Below are 19,705 nucleotides of genomic sequence, written 5' to 3'. Positions count from 1 at the left end.
ACACTCTATATGGAGTTTTAGAGTTATACACTAAAGCAGAAAAATATGAAAGTTAAAATCTTAAGGCATCAGAAGCACTCAGCCCCTGCAGGCTTACAACGGATGTAAATTTGTTTTAATGTTTAGAGACACGTGAACAGTCTGAAGAAGGAAAAATACCCCACATCATATTCAGCTACTGACTCACAAGTGGAAAAAAGGTCATACACTAGAGAGTACCTGAGTATATTTGCAGCCTAGTAAACATTTAATGGCTTAGTAGGGAGATGATACATCCAACCCTTGGCCACACCTTAGGATCACCTATCTAAACAGACTAGCAACAATAGAAAGACTGTATTTCCCAAAAAAATGAGAATAGATCATTTAGAAGTAGTTGTAAATAGAAAAAAATAACAATAATCTGAAAAATCCAAATCAAAACAAAAAACAAACTCCCAAAACTGTCCAACAAAGTTCACACTGTTTGAACTCATTTCCATCCAGTGATCTTCTGGATGGAAAATCTGGGACTAATTACTCAGACTTCCAGTTCCTCTAAAATATATCTTCCCATGAGTGACACTAATTTGTTCTGTAATTTTGTTAATATAAATATCACAGGTTCTGACTCAGCAGGTGTCTAAAAATGTCAAGATAAGCCACAAGCCAACAGCATGACTTGATTAGAGCAAGGAAAGCAAAGGCTACTCTCAAAGAGCAGCAAATTTACATCAGTGAAATCAACACACTGAATGAGTCTGCTGAAGTCCACATTTGTAAAGGATACATTTCTGAACACCCCTCACAAGCATTTTCCAAACTATGGCCAACAGGAAAAATTCTGACACCCTGAAATTGTGCAGAAGTCCAACTGAATTTCATGGAAGATACATTGGAAACTTATAAAGCAACAAGTCCTCAAAGTCCATCTCAGGTAGAAAAGTAGCCTTTTCTTATCTTACACTGTTCATATTTCCATCAATACTCACCTTTTCTGTTATGCAGGAAAGACCTACACACTGAAAATCAATGTACAGTGTATGACAAAAGCAAACAGACAGATCTATCCAAATCCCAATATTCAACAGTCAAGCTAACACCCCAGATTAACAGAATGAAATACCAAAGCATTGATGAGATTTATTGCCAAAGGAAAAAAATAGCCTCCTCAAAGAGCTGAGAGGCAACATACAGGGTTGTGTCCCTGTAAATGCTAAGTGAAATGCTAAGAAGAGTTTTCATTTTCAGCTCATGGAAAAGACTGGCAAAGCCATTTCTTTTTAGCATTTACAAAGTTAGGTCAGTAAGTTAGACAGACTTCCAGGCTTCCTCTGAAATTGGTAAAGAGGTTGAGTCTCCAATCCTAGATGTGACCAAGCCTCCCTCTGATGTATATCTGGTTGCGTTTTTGAGAAAATTAGACCATTAGACTAAACTAAATGCCAACATTTTACAAAGCTTAAATTGGGAGAGATGAATCTAACTATGAGCAACCAAACTGCTGTCCACAAGAAAACCATGGGGGAAATGGAAAAAGCCGAAGAATATCAAAACTTATGTTACATTAAGCAATGATCAAACATCAAATCAAAGACAGCAGACAGTGGTGAATGCATTTTGAAATATAATCTCAAAATATACAGTTGCAGCCCCTTCTGAACAGCCTTTATCTGTGCTTAACAAATCCAAGATTGCTTCTTTTCCCCTCAACACCTGCACTTTGCAAATGATGTAGTAAACAAAGCATGTTGGTGATGTGCTCTCAGCTTTCAAATGAAGTCCTGGTGCAGATACACAAGCTGATTCAAAAATTTAACCAGAGAAATACAGAAGTTTGTTTGTGGCCCAATAGGCCCTGCTCCAAACTGGGCCCAGACAAATGAGACTAAAAATTGACCCAATGAGAATTATCCCACTATTCACCATGCAGAATTCCTGTCCTAAAAATATACTTTCACTTCTAGCCATATAAACTTCAGAACCAGAGTAATTCCCATAAGAGGAATAACTGTATGCTTTGATATGTAACTAGTGAGAAGCCAGAACAGAATGCAGAAACATTGAATTCAGCAGTCCAGTAAAGCTGTAAAATGTAAGATGTAAAAATAAAGATACTACATTTTCAAGGAATACATGTGGGAGCTTAGGTTTAATCATACTGAGCAGTACTTGTAAGAACAATCCTGGTGATAGCTTTGCTCATGTGAATGAACATGTTCAGTTTTTGACTATTTGAAATTTTAAGAGAAAATCCATCTCCAGAGCTACTAGTTTATGGACTTGCAGAACAATCTCACCAACCTCAATACGGAGGATCTGCTCCAGTGCCTGCTGAAGTAATTTGGATTATTTCCACTGACTTCAGCAAACCCTGCAGCAAATCTCACTTATGAAAAGCTATTTTGGGTGCCTCAACCCCTGGGTCTCTCTTTGTCTTTATTATCCCTCAGAAAAGACCCCAGGAACTAAAGTGAAACATAATGTAAAGCTCACTATGTAAACAACCAAAGTAAAATGAAGCATAGCAGAAAACCCAGTGCAGCCAAAGGAATGATCTTCAGAGACTGTCACCCTTCCATACAGATACAATGCACCTTCTGAGACTGGTGCATCCCAAAGGAATCCTTTGGGCAGGTGAGGATCTCTCTTACTCTGCCTTCAGCAGACATCAGACACTTCAGAACTCTGTGCCTGCTTTGTTGAATGCACATATGCTAGTGAATTATTTTTCCTTTATTGTAAATATGTTACCGACATTTTCAAGCAACTACTGTGAAACAATGTTGATGGCAGTGCCTTTCTGAGAGTTAAAGAAAAAAGCCAAATTCCAACACAAAACTGTTTGGAGAAGAATGCTTTGTGAGAAAAACTTAATTTCTACTATTATAATCTAGGTCTGTGATACTCTTGCATAGTACCCTCCATACCTCATGTATAGAGTAAGGAGTGTTGTGCTGAGGCTTGTTAATAACATAATCAGCACAGGATTAACAGCAATCTTTATTCTCTGCCCCATCCTTTTTCTATACTGTCTCAAAGACAGCTTGGAATTTAACAGGCCCTTTCTCTTGACAGATGTAAGTCTAAAAAGACTTAGTAAGAATCCAGGTGTTTTTTTTTCATATAAATATGGAGTTCTGCAACAAAAAAAAAACACAAAAAAACCCAACATCACCAAACCCCCCCCCCTTTTTTTTTTAATAAAAAAAAGGAGAGGAAGAAAGCAAAAGAAAGAAAAGAAGGAAAAAGCAAAGCCAGCAGGTCCAAATCTGACACAAGGGATCCTGATTCCACTTACTACAAAACCTAAGGACAGGTTTAAGTTTCCTCAGTTTACTTATAAGAAAAAAGTAAAGTTCACCGTCTCAGCCATCTCTCACACTTTCTATTTTTCTAATACTCTCACAGAGACTTCCATCTTTAGTCAGGTATCCCTGTGGTAAATTTCTTTAAACTGTGGTGGAATAATGTTCCAGATTCTGGGGGACCCCTTTGTCAGAGGAATTCATGGGGATGTCATGCCTTTTTTGATGAAACTGAGTTGACAAAATAATAAATGACTAATGATATGATTCTTTGCTCATATGAGAAACGCTGTTTTACCAAAAACTATTTTTCAGGAACCCTGTAACAAAATATATGTGTGACAGCATTTATCTCCTTCCTGTCTGAGCAAGCCAGTTGTTGTTCCTTGACAAAAAATAAATGCTTCTCCTGCTCACAAAATATTTTCCCACAGCTTTATTCTGTGGCACTTAGATTTACATTTAATACAGGAGTTGTTGCCATTCAGCTGCAAAATGTCTTAACACTAATAAAATTTATTTCTGTTCTCTGAGAGACTCAGAAGTTTAATAAAAACCAACCAACCAACCACCCAAATGCTTTCTGAATTACTCCTCTTGAAGTGTTCTGAATTCAAATAGTGCACAATTCCAAGCCTGCTTGTGACCTCCTAAGGCAAGTGAGAATCGCCACTAGGATGAGTGCCAGGAATTTGCAGCCACCACCCTTTTGCCTTTTCAGTGCTTCCAGAAGTACAAGTATACTGTTAATTCTTTTTATAAAAAAAGTACATACCATTCTTTTGCCAAAATCTTGGCATGGGCTGTGAATAGAGCTTCCTTTTAGTGGGATCATCCCTTTGGGACTGTTATCAGCCTTCCGCTTGTAGAATTCAATTCCGTCTTCTAAAAGCACAACCCACATTGGCTTCCAGGTATTAAACATGCTGCCCTGCATCAATAAATCACATATTATGTTCAATGAAGCACTCTTCATGTGATACCCGAGGAAGATGTGAGCTTCCAGGGAGTGTCTGACTGATGCTAAAATAACTACAGTTTGTGTTTCAAGGGGAACATGCCACCACCTCACCCATCTACTATGCAGTTAAACATTGTTGTTATATTTCTGACCACCATTTATTTCCCCTTGTAGATGCTCTGCCAGTGAAAGCCACTGTGGATTTAAATAAAAGTCAAGGCTTTATCCTAGGGCTATACTACAAAAGACTCTGAAGCAGAGTCTTCCCAAAGACTGGATGTGCCTGTGGCCCCACACACTGTCTGGAGGCCAAGGTGATGTGATCTCTTTAATCTCACTATTCTTCCTTGATGTTTAACCCAATTAGGTGCCACTGAGTAGGGTGTGGCTATTTCCTGTTACCTCTTTGCCAAGATTCCACAGTATGTTTCCCTACATCTTCCCAACTTGTTCAGAGTTAGTTTTCTCTTCCACTCAGTCCAAAACTACCCCACTTACCTTCTTAACCAAGTATCCCTCCCTTATGCGCATTGGCTCTCGCTCCATGGCTTGGGCAATCCTGCTCTTGGCTCTGTCAGTGCTGGCTGTTGAGTTCCTCTGGCAGCAAAGGCTGTGGGATGGTGTTTTTACAGTACAGCTGTGTCATTTCACAAGTTCCTCTCAATGCTAATCGCAAGCCCATTTCCTCTTACAGAGTGAGAGATAGGGAAATGCAGAAGTGCATGTGTATTTATAGTCTGTCTCTGACAGCACAGACAACAGCCTGACAAAACCCTCCATCGTATCAAATACAGCCAGCCTTGATGACAGGGTCCTGGGAAGTTAAATAAGCACTTCAGTGCTCAGCCACAAGAAACTGGGCCTGCTCTACAAATACATAAGCTCTACCAAAACAACACAAAGGGCGTGGTGCTGCTGCCTGGTGTGTGCCAAATGATTTCAGAGACAGGTTTCCAACGCATCAGTGCTTTCACTTCACCCTGCCTTCCAAACCTGGCTCCCTGAGGGCAAGCACGTGGAGTCTGGCAGGAAGGTGGAGGACCCTCACCCGGTAAACGAGGATGCGCCCTCTGCTGACATAAGAAATTTGTTTATCAGGATTTGGATTTTGATGCTGAGGCCTCCCAAAGACATCAGCTGTCAAATGGATTAGACCCGTGCATTACATAAAGCACTGACCACAAAATGCTTTCTACAAGCATCTTTTACTTGCTGCAAAGCTTATTTGGCTTTATTTGGGAAAAAACAAGGCAAACCCATAGTTTTTAAATAAATACCAGAGTCACAATCCCTCTTCCCCATATAGAAGAAAGTGGGGGTATATGGCAAGCAGTAAAAGGCTGCTTCATGGTGTCTTGAAGCACAAGATTCATGGTGTTCTTCCAAGCACAAGATTCCAGGTCACTTTTGCATCTAAGCTCATTCAGATAAGTGTTGATTGAGCCCAGGGTGACTCCATCTGTCACCTCTGCCAAGTGTAGAGATCCCTAAAAAAGGACTTCTTTCACAGACAGAAATTCCTGTTCTCCATATGACTCTCGTGTGTCAGCCTTCTCTGAAGGAAGTCTTACTCAGAAGTCTGACAAGAACTGTGATAAAGGACCAGAGGGGTAGCAGAACCTCAGAGACCTTTCCTGTACATTCCTCACTGATGCCTATTTAGTGGTATTCCCACAGAAGAGACTCCACTCCTTCCTTGGTTATCTGTGTCAATGCTTCACTATCCCAGCTGCTGGGTGTTTCTCCTCACTATCTGAATGGAGAATTTCCTTTTCCAGGTCTTTCTCAATGAGTTGCTGCTCAAATGACACATGCAGTCTCTCTGCAGGCAGAGCAGCTGTCTATACCACCTGTTTCAGGTTAAACACTTTAACCTGAAACATTCTGGTTATGTCATGGTGCATTCTGTCCAAAGCATACCTTTTTGTGATGATTTAATCTATCACTATGTTGTTTGGGGTTTCTAAAACCTGCAGTCCCAGTACATTGTTCCTTTGCTCATGTAAGTCATACTGTTGTAAGGATCTTACTGCTATTAGAGGCACTAGTTGCTGATGAAGCCAATCATCCATCAGTTTGCAAATGAAAGACTCCATGTATTCTCTGGCTGTGAAGCATACTTGAATTCAAGAAATAGATTTTAAAATTATTAGAGACAGAAACTCAAACAGACCTAATAAAATTTCATGGCTCTTGGAACTAAAAGTACAAGTTTACCACTAAAAAGTGATCAAAAACCTTGTCTAACATTTACAGTAGCGAATTTGCCTACCAGGTCCAGGACTTGGAATGAACAGAAGATGCTCTGGATTCCCAGAGCAGAGATGATCTAACTGGATTTCTGAGTTATATTTCTGTGAAGGTTCTCTTCATCCCCCATAAGTCTTAAAAGGATGTTTGATGGACTGAGTAGCTTGTAGAATCCTCCTGTATAATGCCTTTTTTGGTCACTAATTCTTTCTGCTTTAAGAAGGTGAATTGTTTCCTTCTCTTCCCTTTCATTTCTGTGGTTCTATCTTCAGGAAAAGATACTTTGTTTTCCTTTTCTCCAATTAGATAAATCAAAAATACCAGTCACAGACAACAGTAACTCTCCAAGTGTAATTTGGAAGCCAAATTATCGGTTTATTATCTGCCTTGAGGACATAATGCTTCAGAGCTTGGAGCTATGATTAAAGACTGAGAACAGAATCACAGTTAGCTCTTCCTTCTGTCTCTACTTTGCTTCCCCCACCTCGGGTCTGAGGAAAGGAAGCCCCATCCCCAGCTGGAAGGCCTTGTGTGGAGCAAAGACAAAAGGACCTGCCAGTATTTCCCTCCCTGCAGGCATCCTTTGTGCAGGTTTTCCTGCTCACCTGCTCCTGCTGACTCAGAATTTGTGCTGAATCAGGATGACAAGGCCCTGCACAATAAATTGATGATATGAGAAGACCAGGGATGGGTACTCCTCAATAGAAGAACTATATATCCCTAAACTAAAAAGCGGTTTAATGAAAACAGAAAAGGATCAATTCACAATTCACAAAAGCTCCTTTTTCTCACTTACCTACATAAAAAGCCTTTGGAGGTATGAAATGTAAATCTAAACACAGTGACACCTAGCCAAAGGCTCCAGAATTTACCATTACTACTTATTCTACTCAGTCAAAACACTAAATAACTTCCATCTAATGTTAGCTGAAGGCAACCACTTTTGTAACACTTCCCTATATTGTTTCTATTTCAGCTTCAGTGCTCAGCTGGTCCTTTTGCTGTTCCACTTTACAAGTCTGGTACAATCCTGTTCTTTAACGCTGAGGTTTGGTTTCATTTACCACACACCACTGCAGGGAAATCAGCACTTCATCCCCCCCCAACCCAGACAGAAACCTGCTGATGTAACTGAATCATTCATGTGAGGCAAAATGGTCCTTCAACACACAGTAACTGTGGCAGGTGCAAGTGTGTGGACTGTGGATGTGGTCTTCTTTGTCCAGCCATTCCTAAAGAGCAGAACCAGGCACAAGAGAGAGGAAAAGCTGCATTTCTTTTACCTCTCCACAAAGGGGAGGAAGAGCTTTGTCAGAAAGAGAAGATAAGCTGCAATGTGGAAATCTGCTATAACTTATTACGTCCTCTCCATTTCTGTCTCAAGTAGGTAAAGGTGCATGATGTCAGAGGAGCAGAATTTGTCACAGTATCAAAATCTGCAGCAGAACTGAATATGTTAGCTCAGTTTACTGTTGTTGTACAGGAGAACTTACTGCTGTATTTCTTCAGAAAATTCTGCTTTATTTCTGCTACTTCAGAATATGAGTTCCTGCAAGCACTGAACAAAACCACATTTATCTAAGCAAGAGATCTACCTGAGGGACTAAGAAGTGTTTATACCAAAAATTGGAACTATACAGCAGCTGAAAGGAAGGAAAAATTCTCAGTTACACCTGCTCCATTGCTCCACAAGCCCTTGCAGAGACAGTTCTAACATGTTCCACCTAATCTACAGCAAAACACATGACCTGTCCATAAATATATGTCACTACAGCAAATCAAGCTGCACTTGCAGGGGAAATTATAACAAATGTTATATGTTCAAAATTATTGTCTGTATGGGAAAGACGATGCACTCAAGTGATTTCCAAACAAGATAAAGACTGTCCAGTTGATATTTCAGTAAAAAAACACTTCTCATTCTGAACAGAGGCACAGGGCTTGAAAGAATCAAAGTTTTAAATTGAGAGCTGGCAGGTGCAAGCCTTAGCACAATTCCCTACATACAGAATCACACATATGGCTATTTTTAGAGCATGAGAGATTGTGGCTTTGCATATCCTTCTTGAAAAGAAACCCCAAACCACAACATTTCCAAATTTAGCACTGTGTTAAGAAATTAATCAAAGAGGGGCAAGCATAAAAATGCTAATACAAGTATCACATGTCACTTTGGAATCTAAATGCTGTGGTTTGGCCATCTTAAATGAACCATCTTGCTCTTCCTCAAGGTACATTTTACATATTTAATGATTGTTGAGCTTTGCAGCAGGATTAATGCATTAATGAGAAGGTCTGCATAAATGTTAATACTTGAAAGCTTATGCAGTTGACACATATTATCATGCCTAGAGAGATCATATGGAGTAGGTGCAATCCAGAGACCAAACACATCTCTCCAGAATGTTTTCTAGATAATTTAGACCTGCATAAAGCATAGGCCCTGGTTCATCTGCATGTTATCTCTTAGCTTGCAGGATGTGTGAGACTTTCATAGTCTTAGGAAGAAAAAGGGGTATAGAACTGCTGGGTACAACTCACTCGCCACTCCCTTCGAAAGCACTGAGGCATTTGCCAGGGCACAGGTGAGTGCTCCAATCTTCCTACCCCAAGGGCAGGGAATTAGCTTAATGTACCTTGCTGACTCCACACAATGGACTGGGAAGCTTCAGCTGCCAGGGGAATGAAAAGTAGATTTGAAGGATTGAAAAAAAACAAACTGAAACACAGACACACACACAAAAAAAAAAAAAAAAAAAAAAAAAAAAAAAAAAAAAACCCAAACAAACCCCCCAAACAAACAAACAAACAACCAGAAAAACTGTTTTGCAGTTTAGAAAGACATTAAATATTGTAGCCCCACCCCTCAAATGTAGGTGTAGAGAATGGAGGAATTGAGGCAACTTTATCTTTTTGTTCCCAGAAGCAAATTGCTGCTGTGGCTTAGGAGAAATAGGACTTTGTCCTAAGTCTATGACGATTTATTTAGATTTTAATCTTGTAAATGTCAGCATGTTTACTCTGTGCTTGTGGAAAAAACACACCAACTCTTCTTCCTTCAGGTATTTTGCTCTCTACAGAATATCAAGTGATTTACATCAGGTAATGTAGCAGCCTGAGATCTGGGACCCATAGAAAATCCCCATGGGAAGTGGAAGGGCCTGGTTTTTCTGGCCAGGGCCCATCCCACAGCATCAAACACCTCCATCCTTGGGCTGAGGTCAAGCCAGGTACTCAACATGCAGGGCAAGGTCAAGGGCATCCATGGCTGGAGATGTCTGTGGAGGAGCTGGAGAACAGCTGTCATAAGTGTAATTCAGGAAGGGCATGGAAACCAAAACTAAACTAAAACTAAACCACGGGCAGCCCCAGGTGATGCTGGTCAGGGCCATTAAGGTGGGCAGCAACAAAACTAATCTCCCAGAAGGACTTAGCAAAGGCAAGCCCTTCCCTTGATCTATACTGGTAAAGGACATCTGGTAGGATCAGATAAGTAAATGCATTAACACAAGTGAAATTATTAGATCAATCAAAAGAAGTTCATTGCCTAAATTAAGAATTTCTTCTTCATAAATAAATGTGCTACTCTCACCATGTTACACTTGCATATGGTAAGACAGTTACTATACATACACATTCCATAATATGATGCTTTTTTTATTTATCCCTCATGTTTGTCAGGGATAAAGTCCCAGTCTGAGCTGTGTCCATAGAAAGATAATCATTCAGGCAGAAATAATGAGGGAAAAAAAGCCTCGTTACAGATCTGACCTCTCATGTACTTCGGAAGCTAATTGAAATCAATGTCTTCAGCTACACACAATTTACTACAACATGATATGTCTGGCCCATGAAGCAAGTAAATCTGATCCCTGGCAATGGCCATTACTCTTCACACACCACTTTAAGCGGTAGTATCAGATTCCCCACAGGTCAGGCCTCTGTGATTTCATATGGAATTACATTTAAACTTACAGAAAGGGCATTTACTGCTAGCAAAACTTCCGACAAACCACAAAATGCAGCAGTTTCTGCAGAATGCAATGCAAAATGAGATTCTTCTTGCAGTGATGAAAAGACATAAGGAGAAATGCACCGGGGGTGGGTGTTGTTTGGTTGGTTTTGTTTTGTTTGTTTAGTAATTTTGCAGAGATACACAGTTCTGAGAGGCAGGGATCATATCCTGCCCATATGTTTGTGGGAACCTGAATGGCTGAACACATTATGAAGACTGTGTCTAGCTGGACCCTAAGCAAGGGATATTCAGTAGGATTTGAGGGATTTGTTTTTTTTTTTTTTCCCAGAGGTTTTCAGCAGAATGTATTATTTTGCTTAAAATTCATAATAAAATTAAATCACTGAATAACTTTCATGCATAAGAAAATGCAGCTGGGCAATGCTGTATCTACAATTTGGCTTAGTTTACATTACAGCATCATATGTACATCCCAGCCTTAGAGAAATAAAGAACAGGTTAGGCCCAGTGCAACATGGACCTATGAAATTCTCCTAACAAAACCATTAACTCTGCCATAATGTCCAAGCAAAAAATATATTTGTGGCCCAAAGCTTGTGTCAGACATAAGAGTGCTACAGTTTTAACAGCAAACAAGAACAAATAAAAAAGAATGGAAAAGAGGCACAAACCTGCCTGGGTTAAAAGTAATCTCTGTTAGATTGGAATGAGACAGGCTGAGAGTTGAATTATGGCAAATTGTTCAGTTTCAAAGATCTTTGTTCTTGAACAAAGGGCACCAGCCATATGTAAAGAGTAGTATTAGACTTCGAAACGAGAGATTCTGATCTTATAGTGCAGTTACAGTGTAGGAGGTTTTTTCAGTTTAAATAAGAGGATTGCAATGAAGTGATTAAAATAATCCCAGGAGAAACCTTGGCCTGCTGATGTTGACTGTTGACCTCAGGGAGCAAGACAGTGACCCTCAGTCCAGGCGTGGTGACTCAACAAAACCTTTTGCTGCACGGAGAGAGAGAAGAACCAGAAAACCTCTTTGCTGCCTGCCCTCCCCTCCGTGCCACCACACCGATGTTTCAGCCCACCCCGGAGGGCTCGATCAACCCTCGGGAGGTTGAACCTCTCCCGGGTGGGAGATCGGAGGGTGATTTGGGGGGGTTCCCCCCAGATAAGGGGTAGGCAGGTGCTTTGGGGGGCTCCCCCCGGGTGAGGGGTCGGGGGGGATTTGCGGGGCTCCCCCAGGTGAGGGAATCAGGGAGGATTTGTGGGGCTCCCCCCAGGTGAGGGGTCAGGGGTAGTTTGGAGGGGCTCCCCCCAGGTGAGGGGTCGGGGGGGATTTGCGGGGCTCCCCCAGGTGAGGGGTCGGGGGGATTTTCGGGGCTCCCCCCATGTGAGGGGTCGGGGGTGGTTTGGGTGCTCCCCCAGGTGAGGGGTCGGGGGGGATTTTCGGGGCTCCCCCCATGTGAGGGGTCGGGGGTGGTTTGGGTGCTCCCCCATGTGAGGGGTCGGGGGTGGTTTGGGTGCTCCCCCATGTGAGGGGTCGGAGAGGATTTGTGGGGCTCCCCCCATGTGAGGGGTCGGGGGGGATTTGCGGGGCTCCCCCATGTGAGGGGTCGGGGGGGATTTGCGGGGCTCCCCCATGTGAGGGGTCGGGGGTGGTTTGGGTGCTCCCCCATGTGAGGGGTCGGGGGGGATTTGCGGGGCTCCCCCGGCCGGGACCCCGCGGAGGAGCCCGCGGGGCGCTCCCTGCCCGTGCCGCTGTCCGCGCCCGTGGTGCTGAACGGCGGAGCCCGGCCCGGGCCCCTCTCGTTTCCTCCGGGGCGAACCGCGGGGATTAAGGCTGCAGTAATCGGGGCCGGATTAACTCCCTGGAAACCGGCTGCAATCTGAGCAGCTGCAAATGTCCCCAAAACCGGGATATGGGGCGGGGTGATGAAGTGGAGGCGGGGGGGAAGAAGAGTGGGGAAAGGCATCAACCGCCCAGATGCTACGCCGCGATTAATGGGAGGGAAAATAAATAATCAAGTATCTCATCCGCTGCTTTTGGGAAGGGCTGGGCTGGCTGGGATCCGGCAGCCCCTCCTCTTCCTTCTCCCTCCTCCTCTTCCTCTCCCCCGCTCCCGGCCAGCCGCCTTTCCTCGGAGGGGGCGAGACGCGCGCAGAGCCCGCAGGCCCCTCCGGCCGCAAGCGATGGGCGACATCCCCGGCCTCGTGAAAATCAGCGTCTCCCTCAAGATCCAGCCCAACGACGGGGCCGTGTATTTCAAGGTGGACGGGCAGCGCTTCGGCCAGAACCGCACCATCAAGCTGCTGACCGGGGCCAAGTACAAGATCGAGGTGTCCCTCCGACCCGGCACCGTCCAGGCCACGTAAGTGCGGCCGTCCTCCTCGGGGCGGCTCCCCCGGCCCTCCTCTCCCTCCCCGCTGCTTTATTTTTAGACGTTTAATGTTTTTTCCTGGCAGGCTGACAGCGCAGGGCTTCCGTGATTTCTCCCTCCCCGCCCTTTTACTTCGGTGGCCCCGTTTCTGGGTCCCTCGCCAGCTGTTCCCTGTGCTCCGCCTGGCTGGCATGGGGGGATGCCACGGGTGGGAATCGCTGCCTTCCCTCTCCCTCTCCACCTTCTCCCGGAGATTTTTCAAGCCCAGCTCCTTTTCTCCCTCATTCCCCGCGGTTTTCGCTGGAGGAAGAAGCTCCTCCTACACAATGCCCAAGCCTCGCTGCGGCGTGGCAAAGCAGGGACGGGGACCAGATGGGGAACCAGCTCTGGGTGGAGGGGCAGCGCCGCCGAAGAGATTCGACTGACCTCTCCCTATCCATTCGAAATCAGATCCCGCCTGCCTCTCCTTTCTACTCCTTCCCTGGGTGACTGCAGAGCCCTGCCATATTTCAGGAGCCCCAATGAGTCAGCAGCACATGCAGGTCTGCTAAAATCCCTGAAGCTTTTCCCCAGCACAGAGGCTACCAGGCTGCAAACCCACGTGCTGGCTCCAAACTGCCAAGGAAGGGGGAATTCAGGGCTGTGAAAGGCTGGATCCTGTCTTTTTGTAGGACCATGGGCATCGGCGGTGTCAATGTCCCACTGGAGGAAAAATCACGGGATGCACAAGTGGCCTCTTACACAGGGATCTACGACACAGAAGGGGTGCCCCATACCAAAAGTGGGGAGAGACAACCCATCCAAGTCAACATGCAGGTACGTGGTTCTCCAAGCCTGCCATGAGAGGACGAGGGAGGCCAGCAGGGGGTTGACTCCCAGGGAGAATGTGGCGAAATATTCCAGGGCAAAGTCCAGTTGCAGCTGCTGCCTTCCTCTTTGCTTTGTGTCACTAAGGTCGCTGGCCAGAACATAGCTGGAAAATACAAATCCTGCTGCCTTCTCTCCCAAGAAAACAGCAAAGGCCAGGAGGAAGTAGAAGGTTTTCTAGAAACCTGCAAAACCCTTTGGGGTGCTGCAGCACAAAGAATTGTGAGCTGAACACCCCACCCCTTCTATAGGACATACTATACATATCAGGCAGCTCCCACCGAGGTTGTTGGCTAGAAATCCAATCCCTTGGCATACAGGAACCCTCTTTTGCCTGGCAGCACCATTTTTTTTTGGCACACAACATGCCCCAAGTACAAGGGGCGACTGCTCTCCCCTTCCATCTGTCACCTTCAGCATGCCTGAGGACTTGCCAGAGACTAGATGCATGCATGAGAACAACACCCCAGGCTGTCTTCTCTCTTTTCCCATATGTTTCCATTATCTGCACCCACAAACCTAAGTTCATATTTAAGTGGTTCCTCACCCCAGTCTTAAAGAGAGAGGCTCCATGGCCCCAAAAGTGAGATGACAAAAGCTCCAGCCCACAAGGCAGCAGAGCTGACAGAAGACATGAAGAGCAGCAGGCAGATTTCCACAGCACTCTTTGGGTGGTATGCTCAGTTTTGGCAGTTTGTTTTTTTCTTCTCCTCATTATAGCTGTGAGGGATTCCTGCTGTTTATTCCATGTCTTCTGTACCAAAAAAAAGGAATCAAGGCAGTAAGACATCTTTATCTGAAGCTCTCTTAAGAGTCTGTTCCAGCTTATACAAGCCCACCAGATTTCAGAATTTTATGATATTTGCTTACTGCACACAAGATTTCATATTGCTCTTCAGTATTTTTTTTTTCCTGGAATCATAGTTCAGCATAGTAATCCCCTTCTGAATAAGAACTGTAACATCTCCATTTGGTGTTTCTAATAATTACAGTGTGCCTAACTTAATTTTGGAGACCACATCACGTTACTATTTCATAATCTTAGGTTATTAAGACTAATATGGAGTATTACATTAATTACTTTTATATACAGCCACCTCCTTTTAACACCCAGGAAAACGAAACACAGTATTATTTCATAACAAGCTGAGCATAGCTGCTGGATGCCACTGTTGATCACTGTAGTTATATTTCACCTTGCACCAGGAGGAGAAAGGACAGCAATCCCAAAAAAACATCTGCTTTGACTAAGGCATCTCTGTTTTGCTGGTCACCTTTACCCTTAAGTGCAGCACTGATGTGAACTCTGAAAATCTAGAAGTTTAACTTTTCCTTTGGAGACAACCAAGTCAAATCACGGATGAAATGTAAGGAGGGTCTGACTTTCAGCTACAAGCTCTGACCTGGTTTGTTGCAGCATCAGAATGAATAGCCACAATATTTGCCCAAAGAGCTGCTTTTACAGATCAGATCCTGGGATATTAACCATGAAGCTAATAGGATTTTCAAGCATTAACAAGGTCCTTAATTCCTTTTAGGAACTGATCTTGATAGATAGGTTCATCAGTACAGACTTAGATACCCACAAATGATACTTTTAAGTATTAAATATAGTCAACTCAACAGGGATTTACATGTTTAACTCACCATTTAGCTGCTTAGCTAAGCAGAGCTGTAACAGATTTAGGGAACAAGCCTCAGATACCCCAGTCGGAAAACTGCTTTGGATACCTACTTCCTGAATCTTCAAAACTGAGCTTATTGCAAACAGCTTTAAATTTTCCTGTTTCCTTCAACTATGAGGAACTTCTGCCTCCACTTCCTTTTCTAGAACAGACAGAATCCCCATGCATCCTATGGTGATAAGGACACTATTTTAGGCATAAAAACTGAATTCACATTAGAAATAGATTGTGAGATCAGTCCTGCAGTCAAAACCAAGTCTGATACTGCCAATCTAGTGTCTGAATGACTTCAGGTACATTAAGATCCATAAGAACTTCTTTCCTATCTGCTTTGAAACTTTAAACAAATATTTCTTTGTGTTGCTGCTTTAACTGGCTAGTGGACATCTGTCCCATGACAGCCAGAGTTTATACATGTTAAACAGCAGTCCTGTTTCTGAATTCCAGAATCTGATTATATGTTTCTGTTACCTGATTGGGCAATCATGCACACTATCCAGAAACTGCTCAACTGTCTGGCAAATGGTCTAAACTAAGTTAGGAGCCTGCCTTTGGACCTCATTTTATTCTTGATCAGACCAGTCAAAGATTGAATAAAGAAGCTAGAACTGTATTCACAGTAATAACTATAAAATCATCTCAGCATGTAAATGCAGAGGGAGTGATTAAATAACTATTTACTCCTACAGCACCAGATAATAGAGAAGAGCAGACAGGGAAATACACTTAACCTGAAGCCTGACCTGCAAAGAGCAGGGCTATTCTTCCTCCCTGGGGATGCCCATATATAAGCTCAGTGGAGTAGCCAGGATTCAACTGCAGGAGCCATGGGAATTCAGGGGAGCTTGAGGATGCAGAATGTTCATTATGTCACAGAGCTTCTGCATGTGCTAAGTACTGGGCTGGGGGAGGCACATGGTAGTAGAAAAGATCTGCAATTAATTTTTTCCTTCTCCTGGAAATCCACAGCAGTCAAACTACTCAGGGTAGCTCAGCAAACTGGGTCATTGAAGGAAAATTAAATTTGCTTTCTTCATCTATCTTTTTGAAATTCAGATCCTTCATACACATTAAGGAAATGAAATTATGCTCTTGTGTCATATCACCTTCTACAAATGTTATTAGAAATGCCTTTCCTTCCTTAGTTTCTGCACTGAGGATGGCTGATTCTCCTCTCTGACAAGTTTTGTGGACTGTGCACAGTAATATCCAATGTGCTTAACCTTTACTGTCTTGCATTATAAGTGTAACAGGACTACTATCAAAGATGATTGATTAAAAAAAGTTCTTAATTAAGGTTTTAGTTGCTGGGAGAGATAAAGTAGCCTGTACCTCTGATTCTTTCTTAGTCAAAGGAAGCGGCAGAAATATTTCAGTTACTCCTTCAAGGTAACATTTGTAACTGGAGCCAATAAAACCCCTCCACTTACAGAACACAGCAACTTCTGTTATTGTCACGGCTAAATTTAACTTACCACGGTGGGTGGAGGGAAGGTATAAAGTAATGGCTGTTACACAGCAGCACCTTACAAACCACATCTTGAATTTCAAAAAAACAACAACAAATGTGCCCTTCTGAAAAATCCAGGTACAGAAGACTCTGCTTGTAAATCAGGAACAATTTCTCTGTAAAAGGGCTTTCATACTGATTTTGCAAGTGTGATTATAGCAGGCAGATGATCAAAGATCAGCTCCCAGGCACATGATACGAATGGAAAACAGGCAAGTGAAGAAGCTGTCATTAAAGTGAGTGATGGAAATACTGAAAGGGAAAAAGTACTGAAGAATGGTGCCATTCAGTAGCACTGAATTCACTATTTAGTATCTTCTAACAACATAACACAATCAACAAGCCATACTGGCTTAGGACCAATGGCAATACATACAAGCTTCACACCCACACTTGAGATTCTCTGCAATGTCTTAAGGCATAGGAAGTCAAATTTTCCATTACCATTAAAACTGAAATCATAATTTAGGCTTGAAAGCCTCACTGATGTTTTTCTGATGTGGTACAGGTGTCTAGGAGTGGCTTAAAGAAAAAAAACAAAAACTTTATTTTACAGAACTTTTTTATTATAGCCACAGAACTTTTATTATAGCCACAGTCTAATTCACTTCAAAGCTGCATGCACAGACATTTTAAAGACAATGTCTCACTACTTCGCTGTATTAGACACTTGTCTGCTAAACAGACTGATTATCTCTTTACCAGTTCCTACTACTCAGCTGCAGTATCACAGTCCAGCTAGCAGTTACAGATAGGCACACAGAAATTCTCTTGCTCAAGTCTCATTTAAAATGTGGAATAGAATCCCAGTAAAGTAGTAAGTGGTGTGCAAGAGCAGCACACTCAGTCAATACACTACAAGTACAAGACTCCAAAATGCAGATACATTAAAAGTTTCAGACTGAGGAGAAGAAGAATCTTCCCAATCTCAACTGCAGCCTCTAGGTATGGTATAAAGGTAAAGTGTTGGTCTGCATCACTGCAGATCACAGGTACATGATCTACAGTATATACAAGCTGTCATCTTAAGAAAGATTATGGCTTTGATTCTTGTTTAGTAACAGTTGTCCATGTGGCAACTTGAATATTTTCACTCCCTCGCCTATCCCAGCTGTGAGTGCAAGAGGACAGTGCATGCAGGATCTGATCCTTCATGTATTATGTATGGCTATACATAAAACACTTTCTGATTTTTAGAGCAGGTTTTACAGGTCTTCGATTTATTGATCTGAGGAACAATGATCCTTTTATCAGGTGTTTTATGTTCTGCAGCTTCACAAGTGCTATTTCTCAGGATGAAAGAGAAACCAACAAAACAATCAGCTCACTAACACTGGTATTCCCTCTTCCTCACAGTTTAATGACATTGGCGTTTTTGAGACAGTCTGGCAAGTGAAATTCTACAACTACCACAAACGGGATCACTGCCAATGGGGAAACAGCTTTGGCAGCATTGAGTACGAATGCAAACCAAATGAAACACGCAGTCTCATGTGGATCAATAAAGAGACCTTCCACTGAAGAGATGGGAAACCAATACTGCTGGACAATCTCCCTAAAGAAAAATCTACCTTTTTAAACCAGCAAGAAGCCTTAACAAAGGCATACTGTAACACTGCTTTGTCCATAAGGTTCCAGCAACTACATTGTATATACAGGTGGTGCCACTAAAATATTTGCCTATTACTGTATTTTAAGTTTACCATGGCATCTGCAACATTCTTTATCAGTCACCCTGAGAATACTGAAAGGTTCATGGTAAAGGATTATCTGATAGCTTGGTAGGAAGTCATATCATAATACTGTTGTAAGTATTTGGATTATTCTGACTAGATGTAACAACTGTGAAGTGTTTTGCTTCATTGCTTAGAATTTGGATTAACATCACATTGGTGATTTCTGTATTGACATTTGTGTTTGCTCCAAAATCGGTGTGTTCCTTCAAACATCTTGTCATACTGTCCTCCCAGTGGACACCAAAAATTAAAAATATGGTTACTTGTAGGTTTAGCTAAATGGCAGCTAATGCACTGTTGGTATTGTGCTTTCATACCAAGGGATTTGGGAACTCATTCTCCCTTTTGTTAAGTGCTGTAAGATATTCTGTGAAGTTTGCTGATTTACCAAATCTCCTAAAGAGGATTCTTTTTTGTTAAGTTGCCCAGTCTTTGAAATAGCATTAGGAAATGGTATAAAACATGATGAAGGAAGAGCAATAAATCAGTTGTGTTATCCAAGACATCTAACAACGTGGCTAAGACCGTCTTAAGATCATATAGTATCCTTGAGAGATACAGCAGCCATACTTAATTTATTTCCTAGAGTAAGAATTCTGATATTAAACTCCATTTTTATTTTAATGGCACATTGCTGAAATCAGTTAAATCTTAGAAATCAACATTTTCAAGCCTGACCACTGTATTCATTGACAAGATTTCTGACCAACAAGCACTCAGCAGTGTGAAGAGTGCAGATCCCAGTGCATGTTTATACATGCACTGCAGTCTTTCAAATAAAGATAAGCATGCAAGCATTTGCATAGTTATAACTCAAGGTGCTTCATAAACACTAGATCAGTGTTTAACACAAACAGACAACAGAAAACAGACATATCTTTTATTTCAGTAAAGACAGGGAAGCAAGGAAACGACTACACTTGTCCTGTCCCCAGCTTGGGTTGAAGTAAGCTGTCACTTCCTGCATATCTGTTATTCCCTTTGTGAATAATTTGTAAATTGTATATGTAAATGGTAAACATGACTTTTGATCTTTGTAATAAAGGACCTAAACAATC

General features: G+C 42.5%; 2 protein-coding genes across 3 annotated transcripts in view; one reads left to right on the top strand and one right to left on the bottom strand.

Moving 5' to 3' along the window:
• PLEK (pleckstrin) overlaps positions 1-16,161 on the bottom strand; it is a 25,183-nt gene extending 9,022 nt beyond the window's left edge. The window contains exons 1-3 of one of the 2 annotated variants that reach the window (XM_053938356.1): positions 16,145-16,161; positions 4,747-4,858; positions 4,063-4,218 (exon numbers count right to left, since the gene is read on the bottom strand). In XM_053938356.1, the coding sequence (XP_053794331.1) occupies positions 4,063-4,218; positions 4,747-4,794 (204 nt within the window). In that variant the 5' untranslated portion in view covers positions 4,795-4,858; positions 16,145-16,161. Of the gene's footprint in view, positions 1-4,062; positions 4,219-4,746; positions 4,887-16,144 lie in introns of those variants that run through there. The other variant, XM_053938355.1, reaches the window with a different exon arrangement.
• Positions 12,512-19,705, top strand: CNRIP1 (cannabinoid receptor interacting protein 1). Its single transcript, XM_053938357.1, has 3 exons — positions 12,512-12,840; positions 13,521-13,665; positions 18,268-19,705. The coding sequence occupies exons 1-3, from the start codon at positions 12,662-12,664 to the stop codon at positions 18,430-18,432; spliced, it is 489 nt and encodes a 162-aa protein (XP_053794332.1). The 5' UTR covers positions 12,512-12,661; the 3' UTR covers positions 18,433-19,705.

Source organism: Vidua chalybeata, chromosome 3 (genome assembly GCF_026979565.1).
Source record: "Vidua chalybeata isolate OUT-0048 chromosome 3, bVidCha1 merged haplotype, whole genome shotgun sequence".
In the NCBI taxonomy this organism is placed as follows: Eukaryota; Metazoa; Chordata; class Aves; order Passeriformes; family Viduidae; genus Vidua; species Vidua chalybeata.
The sequence above is the reverse complement of the archived record's forward strand: the minus strand, read 5'-3'. Positions and strand labels throughout refer to the sequence as shown.

Excerpts from the sequence above, each read along its gene's own strand:
- CNRIP1 (XM_053938357.1), top strand. The coding sequence starts at position 12,662 with ATGGGCGACATCCCCGGCCTCGTGAAAATCAGCGTCTCCCTCAAGATC. Across the intron at positions 12,841-13,520 it reads CCCGGCACCGTCCAGGCCAC|GACCATGGGCATCGGCGGTG; the intron begins GTAAGTGCGGCC and ends GTCTTTTTGTAG. Across the intron at positions 13,666-18,267 it reads CCATCCAAGTCAACATGCAG|TTTAATGACATTGGCGTTTT; the intron begins GTACGTGGTTCT and ends TCTTCCTCACAG.